Raw genomic sequence first — 19,358 nt, 5'->3', positions numbered from 1 at the left:
TTTCATTTTTTGTCATAGTAAGTGGTAGTGTTTTTAATGGAGTGTTCCATACATGATAGATCTCAGGGCTTGAAATTAACTTTTTTACTTGGTAGCACTGGTGTTCCCAACTTCAAAAAGTTAGGAGCACCCACCAATATGTAAGGAGCACCAACAATATATGCAATAGATTTTTTAGTGATAAAAAACGACAATATAACAGTACGGTTTACAAGTAACAGTTAAACTGTCACGCTTAAAATGTGTCGACTCTTCAAGGAATTGCGTGTTATGCATTCAAACGACAAAGCGCTTCTCATCACATTAATACCGCTATATTAAATCAACCGCCAGTAAACTGCATCGAAGAAATTAGCTGTTTCAGCCGGGTCGCCGCACAAAACACTACGTTAACGTTTCTGAAAAAAATGCCGTAACCGTTCGCTTCAACTTTTCAGCTTTCGATAACGCTAATAAATTGAACATAAACTTTTGTCTTCAGGTAACATTAGTTAATGCGTTAGCTTTCTGTGTCGCGTGACAGTGGAGTGTAGCGAAAGGGAGTGATTGAAGGCTAATATTAACCAATTTAAAATCAGCATTAAAGGTAAGAATGCCAAGCTCACGATTGGTTAGAAGGGTCACTGTCAGCTCACAAGGCACATGCTGAGTGTACTAACTAGCGAATGTACAGAGAAAGAGACGTTCGACTGGAAAAAGAAAAAAAAAAGGTCGCACCAGAACAATTATTTGCACTCGCACAAATGCTCCCAATTATATTTCGAGGTCGCACAGATTAAATTTCGGGAGCATATGCGACCAAAATGGTCGCAATTTCGAGCCCTGGATCTACTAATTGTATATCGGTAGAGGATCTACAGGGCTAACTAACATTAATTTCAAAATGTGCAGTTTTCAAGGTAGCTACAGTTGAAAAGTATTTAACAGTAGAAATGCCACAGCGGTCAATTTGACTGTTGTCACTAAGAGACTTCATAAACCTGCTGTCATGAAATCCATAGCCTATGGCACCGCTTTGTAACTTTTCTTAAACATAACATATGTATATTACATTCTTAATGTCAATATTGCAAAAGGAAATAAAATTACAAACACTTAAATGTCCACGAATGGTCAATTTGGCTGTCATTTATCTTTATCCTGTAGGCTTTCAGGTTTAGACCATTTAGGTTGCTGCATGTATAACGTTGTTGAGTAGCTTCAGAGAATGAGCCCTTGGCTGGGTGAAACCTTCAATAGTAGTCAAAGGTTTTAGAGCCTACCTTCTAGTCGTGTAACTGTTTGAGTCATGAATAGGGTTTTGGTACAGTACCAAACCTTATTCGTGACTTGGACAGCAACCAGTAATGTTACCTAGCGGACCGATTCGCAATGCGGATGACTGTGGTGCTCCGGCTTGCTAACTTCTTCATCAGCTAACAGCTAAACAACCGCTGAAGCAACCACACTAGTTTATTCATTCTCAGAATGAGATCTGACAATGAAACACGGTACACCATAGATTTTGAAGACTGAAAAGCCCTGTTGTATAGGTATTCTTACTATGTGAAAACATCTGGTTTGGAATCCAATGGAAAAGCCAACTGCTCAGTTCTGACAAATAGCCTGTTTTGTTTTTTGATGCGCAAGAAACTTATAGGTCTTTATTGATTGGCATTAATGGTTGCATTGCGTTTGCATTTGGGTTTTACAATGGTTGGGTTAAGGTGCAATTATGAATTATACTTAATTAAGCGAGAAATCTTTGTCATATTCATGTATAGAAAGAACAGTTGATAGATCTGCTGCCCTATGCTACCTTGAGCAAATCTTTTTGCATATTGCCTCGCTTGTCAGGCTCATAACCTTATAGCACCACCAACCTAATCAGTGTGAAACTGGTGTGAGAACTCTACCCAAGTTCCACACATATGCGTTGCTAATAAACCAACGGTCATTTACTACTGCTGATGACTCATAATCTTGTAGGTGGGGCTGCACTTGGAGGAAGCTTCAACATTGATGACCTAGAACACGACACTGGCTAAAAGTCACCACAATCAATCAGATTGTAAAATTTGTAGCAGAAATCAGTCTTGCAGTCGGCAGACATGGATGATATCTTGGGTCGATACTACATTTTTACTAAAGTTAACTGTTGTTTCTATTATTCCTTCAGAACAACACCGTTAAGGGTTGTTTTGTACTTGTGATTAAAGTTAAATCTTATGCTGTTTAATTTAATGCTAAATGTTTAATAGAAATGGTATCTTTCACAGTTGCTTGTGTAAGTTTATAAGAATGTCTGTACGGTATGTAACCAGAACGTACATTACAGTAAAAAAAGCTATTTTATACTAATATGTTGTCACATTGTTTGAGGATGAACAACTATTTCACTGACAATACCTTACATAAATAGGGATATGTGATCATTATTCCTATACAATGACATCCTTTTTCAATGTCAGCAGTAAAAGGGTTCATTTGATGTAAACTAATTGTATTTACTGTACACTGCAGTATACTTGTCACTGTTGGTCACAGATTGGCATGTAATTTGAATAGATCCATGAATTCACGAAAGATCAGCTGAGCTGGCCGATTGAGAGATGCTTAGCAGGTTTGATGGGCCGTGACGCGTCAAATCTGCACAAACGGAAGCGCCGGCCTTTACCCCACTTCCCTTGCAGGGGGACGCTGAACGCTCGGTGGGTCAACGCGGCCCTGCCACCGTGGCTGACCCCTCCGCCCCTCAGACAGTGCAAACAAGAGAGAATCTGGGCATGTGCAGCTGAAGCCAGCCAGGGATCCCATCAAATCACCAATTATCAGAGCAGTGCTTTTGTTCAGATAATAGTTTTGCCTAGACTACGCTTCGACGGGAGCAGAAACTGAGAAACGGCTCTCGTTCCAATATTCAAAAATCCTTGTTTTTTTGTTGATTGTGTGCAATTTGCTGTTATTTCAGTGCTTTTCCTAATGGTGTATGCAATCCCGGGTAATGTCCAGCGTGTCAGAACCTCTACCGATTACAAACTGGCAGTGAAACGTTTTAATATAGCTCTGCTGATTGCATGCTGCAAAAATCATTTTTTGGTAAAAACAAATTAATTTTAAAAACTCAGAAGTCACCAGTGCTGTTTTTGCAGTTGTTTTGTGCAAAAAAAAAAAAAAAAGATTTATTTATGACCCTACACTCCTAGAGTATATTTCAAATTGTTTTTTTTAATAATAGTAGTGCGCACCAGCATTTTCAAAATTTGTTACAGCTATGCAGTGCTGAGATCCCTTGAAACAGTGAACAGTGTGGCCAATTATAAGTGTCCACCTGTCCGGGAGGGAAAGATGTGCAAGACTTAGCAAGTGATCCAGAACCCCCCGCCTTCTTTCCCACGGTACGGCCTGTCCCTCGTGTCCTTCCTGGAGAGGCTTCAGAGGTTGTTGGCAGGACGTGGTGAACTTGCTGGAAGGGTGCAAGGGTTGGTAAACACATGTTTCACAACAAGTTGTGTGATGGGGTGGGGAGTTTGTTTGCCTGTGGAAGCGGGGAAGAACTGGGGCACAGCGGAGCATCCCCCCCTCCCCCGCCAGTTCTGTGTGCAGTCTGGGGCAAAAACTAGAGGCACTAGTAAAACTAATTTGGATTATTTTATTAACTATTTAAAAACATCTATTTTCAGTAATTACTTTTTTTTTTAACATGTTCTGTGAAACTATCTCATGGATCAGGAGGGCTGTTTTAAAAAATTATTTTAGCTGCATCTAAAGAGTACTAGGCCCAAGTCTGGTTCAGAGTTGCCGTGAGGAGGTGGACGTGTTGATTTGTTACACTTCCTTCATCTCTGAACCACTGCGAGGGTGCATATCGGGGTTTTGGTACTGCTGCCACAGAGGGCCGCGCCGGCCAAGTCCTTCACCGTTTCACCCGTCCCGCCTGCCCCGTCCACCAGTGCGCACGCGGGATAAAAAAACTGCTGTGAGGAGAGTAGGTCAGGAATCCCTTTTGCGGTTGAAACCCGATCGGGTTCGAGTTGAGTAACGAGGGACGCAAGCGGTCAGCCCTGACCCTTCCCCCAGTGTGCCCGTGACCAGCATGTGACTGTGACTCGGCACCTTCGGCTCCCTCCGGTGTTGTGGAAACAAACGGACCTGCGTGCGCAGGCCCTCGCTGGCCCTGCTTCCTCTTCCTTCCAACGCGAACCTTTCTCTCCCGTTAGACTGTCAGCTTTCTTTCAGGAGGTTTCTCTCTCTCTCTCTCTCTCTCTCTCTAGCCGCGTTTCCACCAAAATTACCCGGAACTTTCAGTCCCAGGAACTACTTTACCAGGAACTAAAAGGTTCCTTCAGCCAATGGTTGTCTGCGTTTCCACCGGGGTCTAAAGTCCCACGAAGATTAGGCAAATTAGCCCACTGACGTATGAAAAAGCGACGTTGTCGTCGGTCCATCTGTCATATGATTTCTTCTGTAACCCCATACTACCACCGAAGTAGCCTACATTATTTTCTAATAACCGGGATAGCCCGGAGGGGTTTATTCCACTTGTATACAACGGGTTACCAACAATGACTATATATGGTTACTTTTGTATTTATTGATTTTTATCGATTTAATCACATGGAATTGAAATATTCTTCTGCAGCCGTTTGGGCATATTTTACCGTTGTCAAGCAAAACTGTCGTTGGTAGTTGAACTTGGACCGTTATGCAACAAATAGGATATAACAGACCAATAGTCAGATTATAACTGTTTTATATATCCTCTCAAACACATTCATTATGTTTTTATGCGAACATTTGCTTTCATGTCTTGACATCCGAAGCGACAGAATGCATTCACATTTCCGGAATCCGGAAGAAAATATTCAGCAACCGAATTAATCCGTTTGAATGTTTTGGTAGCCTACGTAATATGCTGTCCCAGCACGAATGCTTAGCATTTTATAAAACAAATACTAAAGCAAGAAAATAACAGAAGAGCACACGTTATAATTCCAAGACGTTGGCAGGCTATAACCAAAAGTAGGCTACTGCGCCGCATAACATACAAGTTTGATTTGAAGTTATTATGAAAATAAATCGGTTTGCGCCTGCATATTTTCAAACATGGCGCCTGAAAATAGACACAAAAAAACGCACTGAGTTCCTCAAAAGGTTCCTAGTTCCGGGGTATAGTTCCTGCGGTGGAAACGCGTCCTCTCTCTCTCTCTCTCTCTCTCTCTCTCTCTCTCTCTCTCTCTCTCTCTCTCTCTCTCTCTCTCTCTCTCTCTCTCTCTCTCTCTCTCTCTCTCTCTCTCTCTCTCTCTCTCTCTCTCTCTCTCTCTCTCTCTCTCTCTCTCTCTCTCCTCTCTCTCTCTCTCTCTCTCTCTCTCTCTCTAGTGTTGTGAATGCAGCGTAGAGATGAAAAAGTGAACAAAAGAGCTGTGTGGTGTGTTCTGGGTCCTGAATGGCATTCAGTTCAGGTTTGACCGTGAGGCTGTTTTTGGAGACATTTCTCAGAAACCCATGTGTGCACACACTGTTATGTACCTTCTATTGTTATGTACAGTCTATTTCTGGGTTTTGTTTCCTGTCCGTGGTCAAAAATTCAAAGGTCACATGCATTGTTTTTCCTATGTCAGGTTTGTTCAATGCCTATATTCGGTTATATTGTATTTTATGGTCATTGTATCAAGGCATGTCAGTTGTTTTGTCCATTTTCAAATATCTGCTGTGTTCTCAATTTTTTGTGGGCTGTCCTTAAAGAAATGATTTCCCAGAATTACACTTGAAGGTCCTTGAATTGTTCAATCTGTGTATATTCTAATTGTAATTAAATTTTATTCTTTATGTACAAGGACAATATAACTGTTGGTTTTCTCCGGAAAAAAGCAATTATTCATAGTGAGATTAGTGAGCCCTGCAGACATGTGTAAAGTCTTTCCTGACAAACATGTCTGACAGATGTTCTGGATTCTGCATGAAATATATTGGCCAAATGGGCCTACTGCATGCGAGAAAGTGTATTCGTGTCACGAGTGAAGGTGGTCATGTAAGGTGAGGGAAGTGTTTGTGTACACAGGCTAAGTGTGTACCTGCATACGTATGTAAGCGTCTGTGTAGATAATGTGCATACGTTTCTATTGGGCAAGCGTTTGTGTGATATGGAAAGTATATTTGCTCGGTAAAGTGACCCGTGTGCTTTTCCAGGTGAGAGCAAAGTGTTTGGCGTGGCATCCGAGCTGCAGCTGGACACGAAAGTGGAGGACGCAGACGGCCCCATGGTGACGGACAGCAGGCACGATGGGCCGTCACCCCTCCCCCACCTCGCTGGCTGTTCGGGCCTGCAGAACGGAACCTCGCTGGGAGAGCCCACAGGCCAGAACCTGAGCTGCCCTCTCTCCATGGAGTCCGCCGACATCAAGCTGGACATGACGGGCGACCTGCTGCCCATCAACTCAGGTAGCCCCACCCATCTGGCCCGCAATTGCACTGCTGGCATTTAGCATTTCATCTCTTTCAGAGTTTTTTTTTTTCCTAAAATGATTGTAAAAGAGAATACAGTATGTAAGTGCTAATCCAGTTGTAAAAGCAGGGAATAGTTTAATTGCATTTAAACAGTACTTCAGCTCTAGGGTGTGTAATTTTACATTCACTGAATAAACATCCAGTTGTGGTTTTTGTGTTCGTGCCAACAGGTAGGGCAATCGCGCCATATTAACCTCTTAGCGCAAAATCCCTAGTGGTCGGCACGCCGGCATGGCCGATATTACTGAACTCAGACATTCAGTGCTACTGCAACCAAAGTATGAGTTAAAAACAGAAACGCTGTTTTAGTTTCATTAGTATACATGACAACTATGCCAAATACGGAGTTTCGCAGCGCCACCATTGTCGCTCTGGTCGTTGATTTAACACGCACCCCCTCCCTGCAGTCTCATCTTCAAAACACCCCCCACCCTTGACATAATGGAAATATTGTCTATCTTGGCATTCATCAAAATATTCTTTCACCACTAAAAAATCGTATTCCGTCATAGCAACAAGATAAACCCGACAATAGCCCTAAGATATGCCAATACAGCAGTGAAAACGCTGCTCACTGAATAACAAAATAAACGAGAAAAGGTTTTTAAAAATGATACCATGTCATTCTACAGTCAATATCTGTGACTAAATATTGAATTAATATACAATCTTACCGTTGGTTTTACGCGTAGGGATGTCTGTTTTGAGACTGAGTAGTCATATATTGTCTTGGACAATCCGTTTGTGAAATATAGGCGCATTTGTGATGCCTGGGTACCTTCCAAAATAGCTGTGCGTAATACCACACGTGTTGTTTACAGGGTCGTCGCCCTTTTTTAGTAAAGTCTGGCTTGATTGACAATTCATTTATTCAGTAGGTGAGAGTATAAGCTTTCTAACGATGTATAACATGTCTAATTTTGCTTTTGGAATAGCGTTTTTTAGGTCAGCGTAACCAAAATTTTTCTTATCATCGCATTCACTTACACATTCACTCTGTGGTAGCAGTAAAAGACGCTGCACCTAACGAAACGTTGTCAACGACTTTTCGTAATTTCTTGGAAAATACTATTATTATTGAGGACTTCTGGGCAGAGCTAAGCCATATGTTTGCTGACAGACCTATCTGACATCGTTTTCTGGAGCAAAACAGAAGCAAATAGAACAGTATCATTGATTTACTGTCTCTGTCTCCATCTACTGAACATAGATAAGATTTAATCATTGCTGTGTAAGTATTACTGCTCAAAATACTTAGGTTATATATGTTATTTTTGAAATTGAGTGTCTTTACATAAGCTAGTGGTATTATATAATGTGGATATTTCACACTGTAATGTAAGCGTTAGTTAATAGTGTAATAGTTTTTGAAGCATGCAACAGTGATGACGTGAGAGTTGGAACATTGCCAAAATGTGGTGGACGGTTGAAAATTGTTTTCATGTCATTCCATCCCCATACAAGAAAACATACGAGAGTATAGAGTATAGAAATACACACAAGTTAATTATTACACATTTAGGTACTGTACCGCATTGTGTGACAATATCTTTGCATTATTTTTAAATCTGATATTAATGTTTCATCTTACACCTTCATAAGGGGCTCATTTATATGCTTTACAATAGACAAAATGCATTATATTCCATTTTGGAGAGATTTTGGATATGTTTTTGGACCCCTAGCGATTTTAGATCACTGTACTGAAGGAAAGCTTGTAATTCCTACTTGAAAATGATGTAACACTGAGTTTCTTGAGTAAAAACAGTTGATTTGTAGTGAAATACGTGAATATGTTGTGATTTACAGCAATGCGTATTTTAGACATTTTGGGAAGATTTGGAGACGCTGGGTACACTGTTTTTGCTTCATAGATCTTTAGTAGTTCTACATATCCACCCTTAGATTTTATGAGCTTGTGGTCAAGAAGTTTTTTATCCAGGACATGTATACTTTAACCTGCTGTATATATGCAATCTCTCAGTATTTCATTACAAACTAAAAAAGAGCAAATTCATTTTTTGCCTAAACAGTTGCATTTGTGGCACTTTATTTCTTCCAAAATTATGAATATAAAGTAATCTAAGCTAGTTTTGTAAATGGTACATTTACAAATGGTACATAATGTCTTTCTTCATTTAAGCCATTTAAAGTCTCTGTGGTGTTCACATCTGGAGTTATAAAGCTCTAAATAGGGTACCCCCTAAATGGGCAAGGATTGGCCAGATTTGGCATGTGCGCTAAGGGGTTAAAGTGACTCATTTAATGCTGTTTCATCAGCATGTTCTTATGGTTCCATGAAATGCTTGGCAGTCTCAAGATTGCTGATTGAATCCCAAATTATTACCTTGTTCATTGCAATGCCTGCTTTCTCTTAGAAGAAGGGGAGGAATGGATGAACGTCATTGCTTGCATGTCCCCACCACAGAGGCCCAGCCGGTGAAGCGGAAGAAGGGCCCGGCCCCCAAGATGCTGGGGAACGAGGTGTGCAGCGTGTGCGGGGACAAGGCCTCGGGCTTCCACTACAACGTGCTGAGCTGCGAGGGCTGCAAGGGCTTCTTCCGGCGCAGTGTCATCAAGAGCGCCCAGTACGTCTGCAAGAACAGCGGCAAGTGCGAGATGGACATGTACATGCGCCGCAAGTGCCAGGAGTGCCGCCTGCGCAAGTGCCGCGAGGCGGGCATGCTTGAGCAGTGTGAGTACCCGGCCGCCCTAATGGTGAACACGTGGGCAGAGGTCACCCCGTGTTTCAGTCCTTCGCCTTCCACAAGATGGCCACCCAGACAGTTTTATATTACCCAGACTCCTTCCTCACCTTAATTTTCTCTGCTTTGTATAAAAGTGACTGTTGATTATGACCTACCTAATTTCTTTGTGATACTGGAACAGATGTTCACTTTAAAAGCAGCATGGGACAGTATGTTAATTTTAAAGCAGAGTGCTAACACAGCAGGACCACTGACATGCTCATTACTTGTATCTTGTAGACTGTACGAGTACCTGTATATACCTAAAACCGGTCATTCGACACCATTATTCAAACTGAGGGCAAAACACCGTGTGGTTTAATTGAATTTAGCTGAAGGCAGTTTAAATAGTTAAAGGGGCAATTCCCCCAGAATTGAAATGAAGCTGTGTTTCCACTTACCCAGAGTACTGGTTTTGCTGAGTTTGTGGATGATTGCGAGTAACCATGGCATTATATTTGTATAGAGATATTGCTGCTGAGTTTTTCTTTTAATGTAAGTTTTTGGAGCATTGAGCACTGCAAAAGCACAGACTCGTTGAGGTTTGTTGTATCAGGGTGAGCTGCAGAAGATATCTAGAAAAGTTGTCAAACCTCAGCATAACCATCTGGATAGATAGATGTTACTCTAGATAAGTGGAAACATACCTTAATTCCCTTTTTAGGGTGAACTGCCCCTTTAAATGGGAGAGTAGAGAGTGAAAGAGGCTTAAAGGTGATCTTCTGCAGTGCAGAAAGCTTAGAGCTTCTGAAAGCTTTCTGAATCCCCGCCCCAGGCGTCCTCTCAGAAGAGCAGATCCGCCTGAAAAAACTGAAGAAGCAGCATGAGGACGACTCCACGCGCACCTCAACTGCGCCACCGAACCCTGCCCCAGGGGCGGAGCCACCACAGCTGGCCCCAGAGCAGCAGGAGATGATCGAGAAGCTGGTGGCCATGCAGAAGCAGTGCAACAAACGGTCCTTCATTGACCGGCCCAAAGTCACAGTGAGTGCAGTAGATCAGTACTTTTCCTGGTCTGGCCTCCAAGGACACAATGACATTCACAGTTTCCAAAAAGTAAAAAAAGATGTGAAAAAGATTAGCCAAAAACCTAACAAGACACTAGTTTTAGCAAAATACACTTTCACAATATGCAATTTACCATAGCCATGCACAACCGTTTGTGCTAGAGCAGAGCCGATAAGTTAAATATTCAATGACACGTGTGGCATGCAGTATTTATCAGTGAAATCGCGCTTTCTCGTTTGTTACCCCCCAACGCAGCCGTGGCCGCAGAGCCAGGACCCGCTGAACCGCGAAGTTCGGCAGCAGCGCTTCGCCCACTTCACCGAACTGGCCATCATGTCCGTTCAGGAGATCGTGGACTTCGCCAAGCAGCTGCCGGGCTTCTTGGAGCTGACTCGGGAGGACCAGATCGCCCTGCTCAAGACCTCCACCATCGAGGTGAGCTGGCTGTTTGCTCGACTCGGCTCAGCCACAAGGGAGTCGAAGCCTGAAGAGGCAGCCTCTCGTTTAGAAGCCTTTTGACAGCAACTGCAGTGGAACCACAGGCACATGGGCACTTTGGGAATGGAGCTTGTTCGGAATGTTTAGGGATCATAACCTTGAAATTGGTATCAAATTGATGACCGGTTATGTGATCATTTTTCACTAGTGACCTAACAAGATAGAACCAACTTGTGTTGTGACCTATACCCAGTAGGAATCGTCACTTTATAGCTATGCATCACAAAGTACAATACGATTTTACTGTCTTATTACAGGGCTTGACATTCAGGTAAATTTTCCTCTGCCTCTCTGGACCAATAACTTCTCAGCTACTGGCCAGTGCTGTAAGCAGAGAATTGTGATGTCATAATAAGATGTGGTAATAATCACTGCAGTAGCGGTCAAAGCTATACAACAAACTTGGTTTGGACCATTATTACTCATTGTCATGGTTCTATAATTAGAGAAAAATAAAACTATTGCTCTCCCTCGGTGATGACATGACAGGATACAGGAGGAGCACAATGCTCTCACAGTTTGTTTTTTTTAACGCTCATAATGTTTTTTTTGCCAAAATGTCACCTCCCAAACGGATGAAATCCTGCTGGAGTGCCAGCATAGACCGCTTTGATCTTCTGTGTTATAAAAACACATCTGAATCACAGGTTTCGGTTTTATTAGTAGTAACTATTAATTGGGTATTTCACTAAGGAAATTTCAGTGCAAGTGCTTTAGGTTAATTTAAATCATTATGTTTCCTATTTTGGTAAGCAGCCGTGGACCGCATTGTGTGCTCATTTGCAGATTTACCCAGCTAATACTTAACCAGTTATATTGAAACTTTGTACATTTTCCTAACAGTTATTGAGGTAAATGAAGCCGCCCATAGGAGTACAATTGTTTCCCCATTGTTTCATTATCCGTCTTTGAGATTGTTTGTGCTGCAGTGTATCCCAGAATTAATTAGCCTGTCTAATCACACAGGTTTGCGCGGCTTACTTGCCAAAGAGATGAATAGCTTACGTCTAATAACCTGGCTGTGTAGGATGTCTGAAATTACTGATATTAAATGTGATATTATAATAAGCTCACCATTTGCATTCTCAGACATCGTTATTTTTCCCCTTGTAGATCATGCTTTTGGAGACGTCACGGAGATACAATCCCGCTATAGAGAGTATCACCTTTTTGAAAGACTTCAGTTACAACAAGGAGGATTTTGCTAAAGCAGGTATTTAATTTTACTTTCTGTGGAAAGCCTTTGCAAGTTGGATGTTTTCAACTCCCCACGTGTATATGGCAACCTTTTGAGCAAGATACCATTCATTCCATAAATTTACTGGTAAAATTGATTATTTTCTTTTTTAAAAACCTTATTTTATTCCAAATATAACAGAGCAGTCAAGCATGCCTGTAGATTTACCTATGGCAAATCCATACTGACACACTAGGCAGTGCTGCAGTCGAACTGCATGCACTCCTCCCCTGCTCCTACCTGCCAGTCGGTGTCTGTTTTATACCCTCCGCACGCACCCGCACAGCACTAAAGTAGAGAGCCAGAGCCGATTCAGAGGGGAGACACATCTCTCTCTGACAGCGGCTGGTAGACAGTAAGCATCTCGAGAGTCACCAGGGAAACAGGAATGTGGTGGTAGCCAGAGGGACCCTGACTGATGTAAACCCAGCCTACTGCTGTGGGGACGAGACCAACCACGTCTAGCCGCTGCTCACTTCCAGCCACAGGCAGCTCATGACTGGTCATCTCAGAGGCTCGGACCAACAGCTGTAGGACCCAGCCTGTGCTCGTGGTGGGCTCCTTTAGCGAATGAGCCACCCGGAAGCCCACATTAATTTAATGTTGAACCTGGGTGCCATATACAGTGTAACTACTTACTATTGTTGATAGGATGATGAGTATAATAGAGAAAAGGTTTCTAAGGTTATATGACCAATTTTACAATAGTCATTTTCTGCTCTTATTATATTGAGAGTGTGCATGTGTGGTGTATATGTGTAGGTAGTAAGGGGTTAGGAGGGAAATGTGTATATGACATTTATTTCGATTGCATGGCTTTTCTTTGCCTTTTATTTTTTTCTGTCGCCACTTGAACATCCTACATTGGGATGATAAAGTTTACCTTGACCTTGATTTTTGCATGCTGGGTTTGAATTATGCTCTGGCTTTTGGGGGAGGTCTGTGAGGTCTCAGACTGGGGGGGGGGGGGCTCAGGTGTAATTTGAACGTTATTTTACCTGGCTGTTCTTGTCTGTTTCTCAGGGCTTCAGTTGGAGTTCATTAACCCCATCTTTGAGTTCTCCAAGGGGATGAATGATCTGCACCTGGACGAGGCAGAATATGCGCTGCTCATTGCCATCAACATATTCTCTGCAGGTGGGAGCCCTTCTGGCTTTTCCTTTTCTTGAGGGTGCATAGCTGCAGCATTTCTGCCTGTAACGCTGATTGCTGCTATTTTTAACTGAATCTGTCCGGTTAGGTTCTCGGCTCAGAGTTAGATTCAGTTGTCGCTGGCCAGAAACACCAGACACTGCCGAGTCTGTGGAAAAGCACTGCAAGCCAGCTACCTAACCTGGAAGTATTTTGTAGCTGATAAATATATTCTTGGGACCAATCTCAGATCATTATGGATGCAGGATCTGGCAGAATGCATACACTTGAATAGATCAATCAAGAGTCAAGAGTCAGTTTATTTGCCGTTTGTGATCACCGCAATTGGAATTAAAAGTGCAGAGCTCATCAAAATATACAATAGATAAAATACACGTAAAACACGTAACATACCAGTCTTGATGGATAAGGAAGCATGCCCCTCCTTCGGTCTTTCCGGTATATTCCTTCAAATGGTCCAAGCGAAACACGGAGACCGATGTGGGCTTCACTGCAGACTCCGGCATGTTGTTGTCCTATCTAGTGTCAGTGAGGCAAAGAAAAAACCTAAACAGTTCTTAGCCTCTCATTGGAACTGAATGCGTCTCATCAAATCATCCATTTTGTTTGGCATGGATTGCTTCTTCGCCAGATATAATGTAGGAAGTGGGGGCTTGAAAGGCAGGCTTTTAACTTGTAACCACCTGTCTTTCCTTCCTACGTCTTTAGCGTTGAACTCCAAGGCTTACTTTGGAGTGCAAAGTCTTTACAATTGCACTTAAAAATTAATATTAAAAATCCCTGCAGTTTCATCACATGTCCAAAGCGTTTCCTGATCATAAATAATCACAGCATATGTTACAGATACAATGGTAGAAAGACACAGAATGGCAACCAGAACAGGGAAAACGAGAGCCCACACGACGTCGTCACGTACCGGCGCCATCTTCAGGCACCGAAATGACACCACTACCTCTTGTCAGTATTAAGTGAGGCAAGAGGTAGCAGTTTTTTATTTATCTATTTTTTAAAAGCAACACAGTGGACCAGTGTTGCTTAAAACACAAACTCCTTGGCTCCTGTATCAATACACATAGTGAGGGTGTTTTCACTTTCACACACGACTTAACAAAAGAGCAATTACTTGTTGATGTGAAATGGACATACTTAATACTTGTGTAAATGTTAAATATACATGCAAAACTGTGCATAAGAACATTTAAGTTTGATTTAATGTCACTGCAGCATAGAGTGGGAATAGTTTTTGACAGTTATTAATATCATGTGAGTGTTTGATATTTATGAAATTATATTACATTTGATGAATTTGTATATTAAAGGCTTATTTAACATTTAATCCAATTAATTTACTGCATCTCTACCATTGTTTGTGTTTAAGCTTTACCTTTCACCTTATGTGTTTGGTCAGCTGTTTTTTTTTTAAAGTATTCTTATTACTTATTACTGCAGTTCATATTTGACTATATGTCATATATGTCTGTACTATGGACGGAGGACGGAGTGTAGCACAGTGGGTAAGGAACTGGGCTTGTAACCGAAAGGTCGCAGGTTCGATTCCCGGGTAGGGCACTGCCGTTGTACCCTTGAGCAAGGTACTTAACCGAAATTGCTTCAGTATATATCCAGCTGTATAAATGGATACAATGTAAAAATGCTATGTAAAAAGTTGTGTAAGTCGCTCTGGATAAGAACGTCTGCTAAAATGCCTGTAATGTAATGTAATGTAATGTTGAGTGCTAGTAGTAGTAGTATTTATTGGAACTGTTGCTATTGACGTATTCAGTTCAAGGCACCTCCCCCTCTTCGCACCTGCACTTCCAGAACACGTCTCCTGTCTGTTCTGGCCCCATGATGGTGGAATGAGGTCAGAACAGCTGAGACACTGACCCATTTCAAGCGACGACTGAAGACTCACCTCTTCAGGCTGCACCTCTCCCCATCCCTCCCTACCTCCCTGTAATCTCTTAAATGACTGTAAGCTTAGGGTTGTAACTAGGTAGCTGTTTCGTAGGTGACTTAGGTGCATTAACTGTCTTAACTACTGCTTGTATTTTTTCCATAGTCTGCGTTGTTGCTGTTCTCGTTGTGTTAGTGTTAATCAGTTTAACCTTCAGGGTCCAAGTTGAACTATGCAGTTGTTCCCTGCACTTGGACCCATACTTCTCTCTAGGGTTTTCGTCATACTTGTTCCTGGTTATAGTTATACACTTTGTTGTATTGTCACTCTGGATAAGAGCGTCTGCCAAATGCCTGTAATGTAATGTAATGTAAGAAAATGCTGAGTTAGGCCTTCCAATTTCTGAAGAATAAATTTGCATGTCTATTTATATCTAAAATGTCTGTATTTATGCTTTTTTTCAGACCGTCCAAATGTGCAAGATCATGATTTAGTGGAAAGACTGCAGCAGCCATATGTGGATGCACTTAATTCTTACATCAGGATAAAAAGACCAAATGTAAGTGCTGTGGATGTGTGCACCCTTGCTTATCCCAAAAATGACAAAGGAAACTCAAAGGAAGCAGAACATTTAGTTACAATAATTAAAACAATTATTGTTCTATAGAGAAAATATAATTTAAAATTTTTCATATTAACCTGTTTAAATATTTGTAATTCAGGAGCATTCAATTTAAAACAGAAAGTGTGTTCTGATTTAGAAAAGAGTATAATTGGCAAATCGCACATTATAAAATGGATGTGAAGAACACTGCTCTTGTGTTACACCAAAAGCACATGAGCATTCATGGCGTTCATGCTCTCTGCTACTTGCCATTATTACTATTTCCAAATGTCTCATCCTATTCATTCTGTATGTGCTGCTTCTCAATCAATCAAGTAATCTGCCTTGTTTCCTTATTTTGCCTGTGATGTCTATCAGATGTTGGAGAATTGCTTGATAGATATTGTATTATAATGCCAAATCAGAGGACCAATTTTGCATAAAAATAGTTAAACATCATAATTATGATTCATAGCTATGTTTGGTATAGATTACTAAAACCGTAAGCTTAAGTAACAACATACAGATTTAAATAGGTGAAGCAAAGTTTTCCTTTGAAGATGGAGAGATTGAGGCTTTTGATTGGTGGATGTATTGCAGGACCACCTGATGTTCCCACGCATGCTGATGAAGCTTGTGAGCCTCCGTACCCTCAGCAGCGTCCACTCCGAGCAAGTCTTTGCCCTCCGCCTTCAGGACAAGAAGCTTCCGCCCTTACTGTCCGAGATCTGGGACGTCCACGAATGACGGAGGAGGACCTCATCCTCCACCGACCCCCACCCCCCCCAATATCCCTCTCAGGCACCCCACCCACTTCTGCCACCCGTCGTCTGCCCTGCTGAGCTCCCCAGAGCCCCGTCGAGTGGCTGGACACCATGTCAACGGGCGGGCCCTGTCCCTCGGTTAACCTGGGCTTAGACATGGCATCGCACGGACCTATGCCACGCTGCTTTTTCCTGGGACGGCGTCCAATGATGCGTTGAGGTCTGTCCTTAAGCCCCACCCCTCAAGTGCAGAAGTGGGGCGGGAGATGACTCGATGGACAAAGCCGGGGCTGACGGGGCAGCAGTGAGGAAGATTGTTTTTATTACCGTAACATTGTAAATGACATCCATCTCGGACGCTGCTTTCCCTCGTTCTGCTGACACACTTTTCTGACCGCGGATGCCGAGGGAAGAGCTTCCGTTCATTTGGACGTGGTCAGGATTGGACTTCCGTGATGCAAGCAGGCCTCGCTATCTCTCGGTCTTCCACTGTGTAGGAAGCGGACCATTAGCAACAGCACCTAGGGGAGCTGCGATTGGCTGCCCTTTTACTCGGACTGTCCTGTAACAGCAAATCAAACTGATTTTCATCCGATTGAAATTTAACTGTTAAGATGATTAACAGAAACATTTCAACTGGCCTCAACGACAGTCTTCGAACTCCAAACCATATCAGTGGTGATGACAGACAGGACCTTGTAGACAGGTGACAAGTTTAGGTTTCTAACCAGTAGTAGTTGTTTTGGGTGTGTAGGCCAATCCCATAAGTCATTTGATAGATGCCCTACTGGTTAGAGGTAAGCATTACTATGTGAGGGAAGGCTTCAAACACACACACACCATTTAACACACAGTCAAGTATTGAAGTCCCTATTTCATACTGTCTGCCATATCACATATTACCAGTGATGTATCTTACCACATTAATTGATGCAGTAAGTTTTCTAACCACCACTCTGCTACTGGTTACCATCACATGGACATTTAATATAGTAACTACAACAGGAAGCCAACTGAAATTTGATTCAAGTAAACCACCTTGAGGCATCAGATAATTTATAGTTAGTCATTAATTGACAGAGGTCAGTCTTTGATGAGCTTCTCAATGGTTAATGGATAATTTCTAATGTGCAGCATATTGTGATATGGCTCAGAATGGGACGTCCTGTGTGATTTAATCTTATGGAAGATTAAATGTATTAAAATGACTTAATGCCATTAATTCTCACCAGTAGACATTTTCTGTCTGCAAAGGCATGGAAGTCTTTGTATAGATGCAAAGAAACAAAGCATGGTAAACAGGGAGGTATATTGCAACCCTTAAATGATTAAAGCAAGATTTGAATTTCCAAATACTCCAAAAGGCTGTAGGCTGCAGAGGGTTGAGTCTTCAATCAAATTTTTTGCACTGTATGTTCTACCTTTGTGACTTTGAAAAAACAAATGTGTGTTACAGGTTTGAGACAGATCAAACTCAATAACAATAATTCTTGTAATAATGACATGGTAATAAGGGATGTACATATAGGGAACAGTAGCTATAACAGTTTACATTTGGCGGTGGCCAAGATTTATCAATGCAAATTAACAATATGAATAGAATTTAATGTAAAAGTCATTGCCATTTTATGCTTATTTTCTAGAAAAAAATCAATGGTTAACAAAAAGTCCTAGCTGTTTAATGGAATTGGGTGCAGAAAAAGGACTCCTAATTGGGTGTTATTTGCAAAAGCTGATTCACATACATGGTTGACAAGAGAGCTTAGTAGGCAAAGAAAACCAGTGTCAACAAAGGTTTATTTGACTGCCATTAACCACTGAATACTAGCCACCTCACATCTGCTTCAACAGCCTGCTTCACCACTGAATGTATGAGTGGTGGGTATTTTGCAATGTAACGCACAATTTGACGTACTGTACTCTCCGCTAACATTGTAGTCACGGTTTGACACATGGCTGTTTGTTTGTTGCAAGGCTGCATCCAACAAAGTCTGGTGAAATTATGAGAGGGAAATGATGGTCATTAAGTGGACCTGTAATTTATATGGTCTGGTCTTGAGTGTATTTGGAATATGACTACAGCAGGGTCAGGGGCGTTAGCATTTTGTGCACATACCTACACTTATTTTGGACCTATACAACAAATCCAGGTCCCGTCAAAGTTATCATATGAAAATTTAACCCTGGATAAATGTGGGAAGTCATACATTGTAATGACTATCATGTGCTTAATTGCATTAATTGACCATGTGTTATGATTTCTCTTCTAATTTAACAATTGGAATATTGTAACTTGTATTGAAATTATATTTACAAGTGGGCTGTATGGATGCATTTGCATAACTGCATTCTAGTATTTTTTTTTCCAACTCAGATCTGGGGAACATCAGCAATTATTCAGAACATAAACCCCAAAAAGTGGCTTGTAACATCTGTTAGCTTTAGCCAGCCCCTAGCAATCACCTTCCAATATTTTTTTAAGGGAGTCAAATATAATCTGTCTTTCAATCCTAACTGAAATATGTTGAAAATACTTGCTATTTGCTATAAATATTTTTAAATGCTAGACTGAAACTGTACAATATTAATGACCCTATGGTGTTCTAATGGTTTTCTTTAGTCTCCATTTTAATTGATGTCTCCTCCTGGTGAATGGCTATAAATGTTGAAATAGAAAAACATATATTTTTTAATGTTTCAACGCCTTAAATCCTTGTATGTTCTGCTTTATATATATATATATATATATATATATAAAGTAAATGCTGACAATATATAGTCCCACCAAAATGCAGCCTATATTCGTTTTTGTTTTACTTTAGGACAATGCAAACCTAATCTTTGCACAAACTTTGTTGAACTAATGTGTTAAACCACTTATAAAATGTTTTGTTCTAACTCTAAGGTGATTTTGAGGAAGTGATAAATGATCTAGCTTTATAAATAAAATATTTCATTTTCTCTG

The 19,358-nt window shown here is 41.4% G+C and overlaps 1 protein-coding gene and 1 long non-coding RNA gene across 12 annotated transcripts in view; one reads left to right on the top strand and one right to left on the bottom strand.

The window, feature by feature from the left end:
- nr1h3 (nuclear receptor subfamily 1, group H, member 3) overlaps nt 1–19,358 on the top strand; it is a 40,555-nt gene extending 21,197 nt beyond the window's left edge. For all 11 annotated transcript variants that reach the window (XM_064335752.1, XM_064335761.1, XM_064335763.1 and 8 more), the window contains 8 exons: nt 6,169–6,420; nt 8,915–9,181; nt 10,009–10,217; nt 10,497–10,676; nt 11,853–11,952; nt 13,000–13,113; nt 15,490–15,584; nt 16,230–19,358. In XM_064335752.1, coding sequence (XP_064191822.1) covers nt 6,169–6,420; nt 8,915–9,181; nt 10,009–10,217; nt 10,497–10,676; nt 11,853–11,952; nt 13,000–13,113; nt 15,490–15,584; nt 16,230–16,376 — 1,364 coding nt within the window. In that variant the 3' untranslated portion in view covers nt 16,377–19,358. The remainder of the gene's footprint in view (nt 1–6,168; nt 6,421–8,914; nt 9,182–10,008; nt 10,218–10,496; nt 10,677–11,852; nt 11,953–12,999; nt 13,114–15,489; nt 15,585–16,229) is intronic.
- Nucleotides 702–964, bottom strand: LOC135255047 (uncharacterized). The gene is made up of 2 exons (XR_010330055.1): nt 859–964; nt 702–822 (listed from the first exon to the last, which is right to left on the bottom strand). It is a non-coding gene; the product is annotated as an uncharacterized LOC135255047 (long non-coding RNA).

Source organism: Anguilla rostrata, chromosome 5 (genome assembly GCF_018555375.3).
Source record: "Anguilla rostrata isolate EN2019 chromosome 5, ASM1855537v3, whole genome shotgun sequence".
Lineage (NCBI taxonomy): Eukaryota > Metazoa > Chordata > Actinopteri > Anguilliformes > Anguillidae > Anguilla > Anguilla rostrata.
The sequence above is the reverse complement of the archived record's forward strand: the minus strand, read 5'-3'. Positions and strand labels throughout refer to the sequence as shown.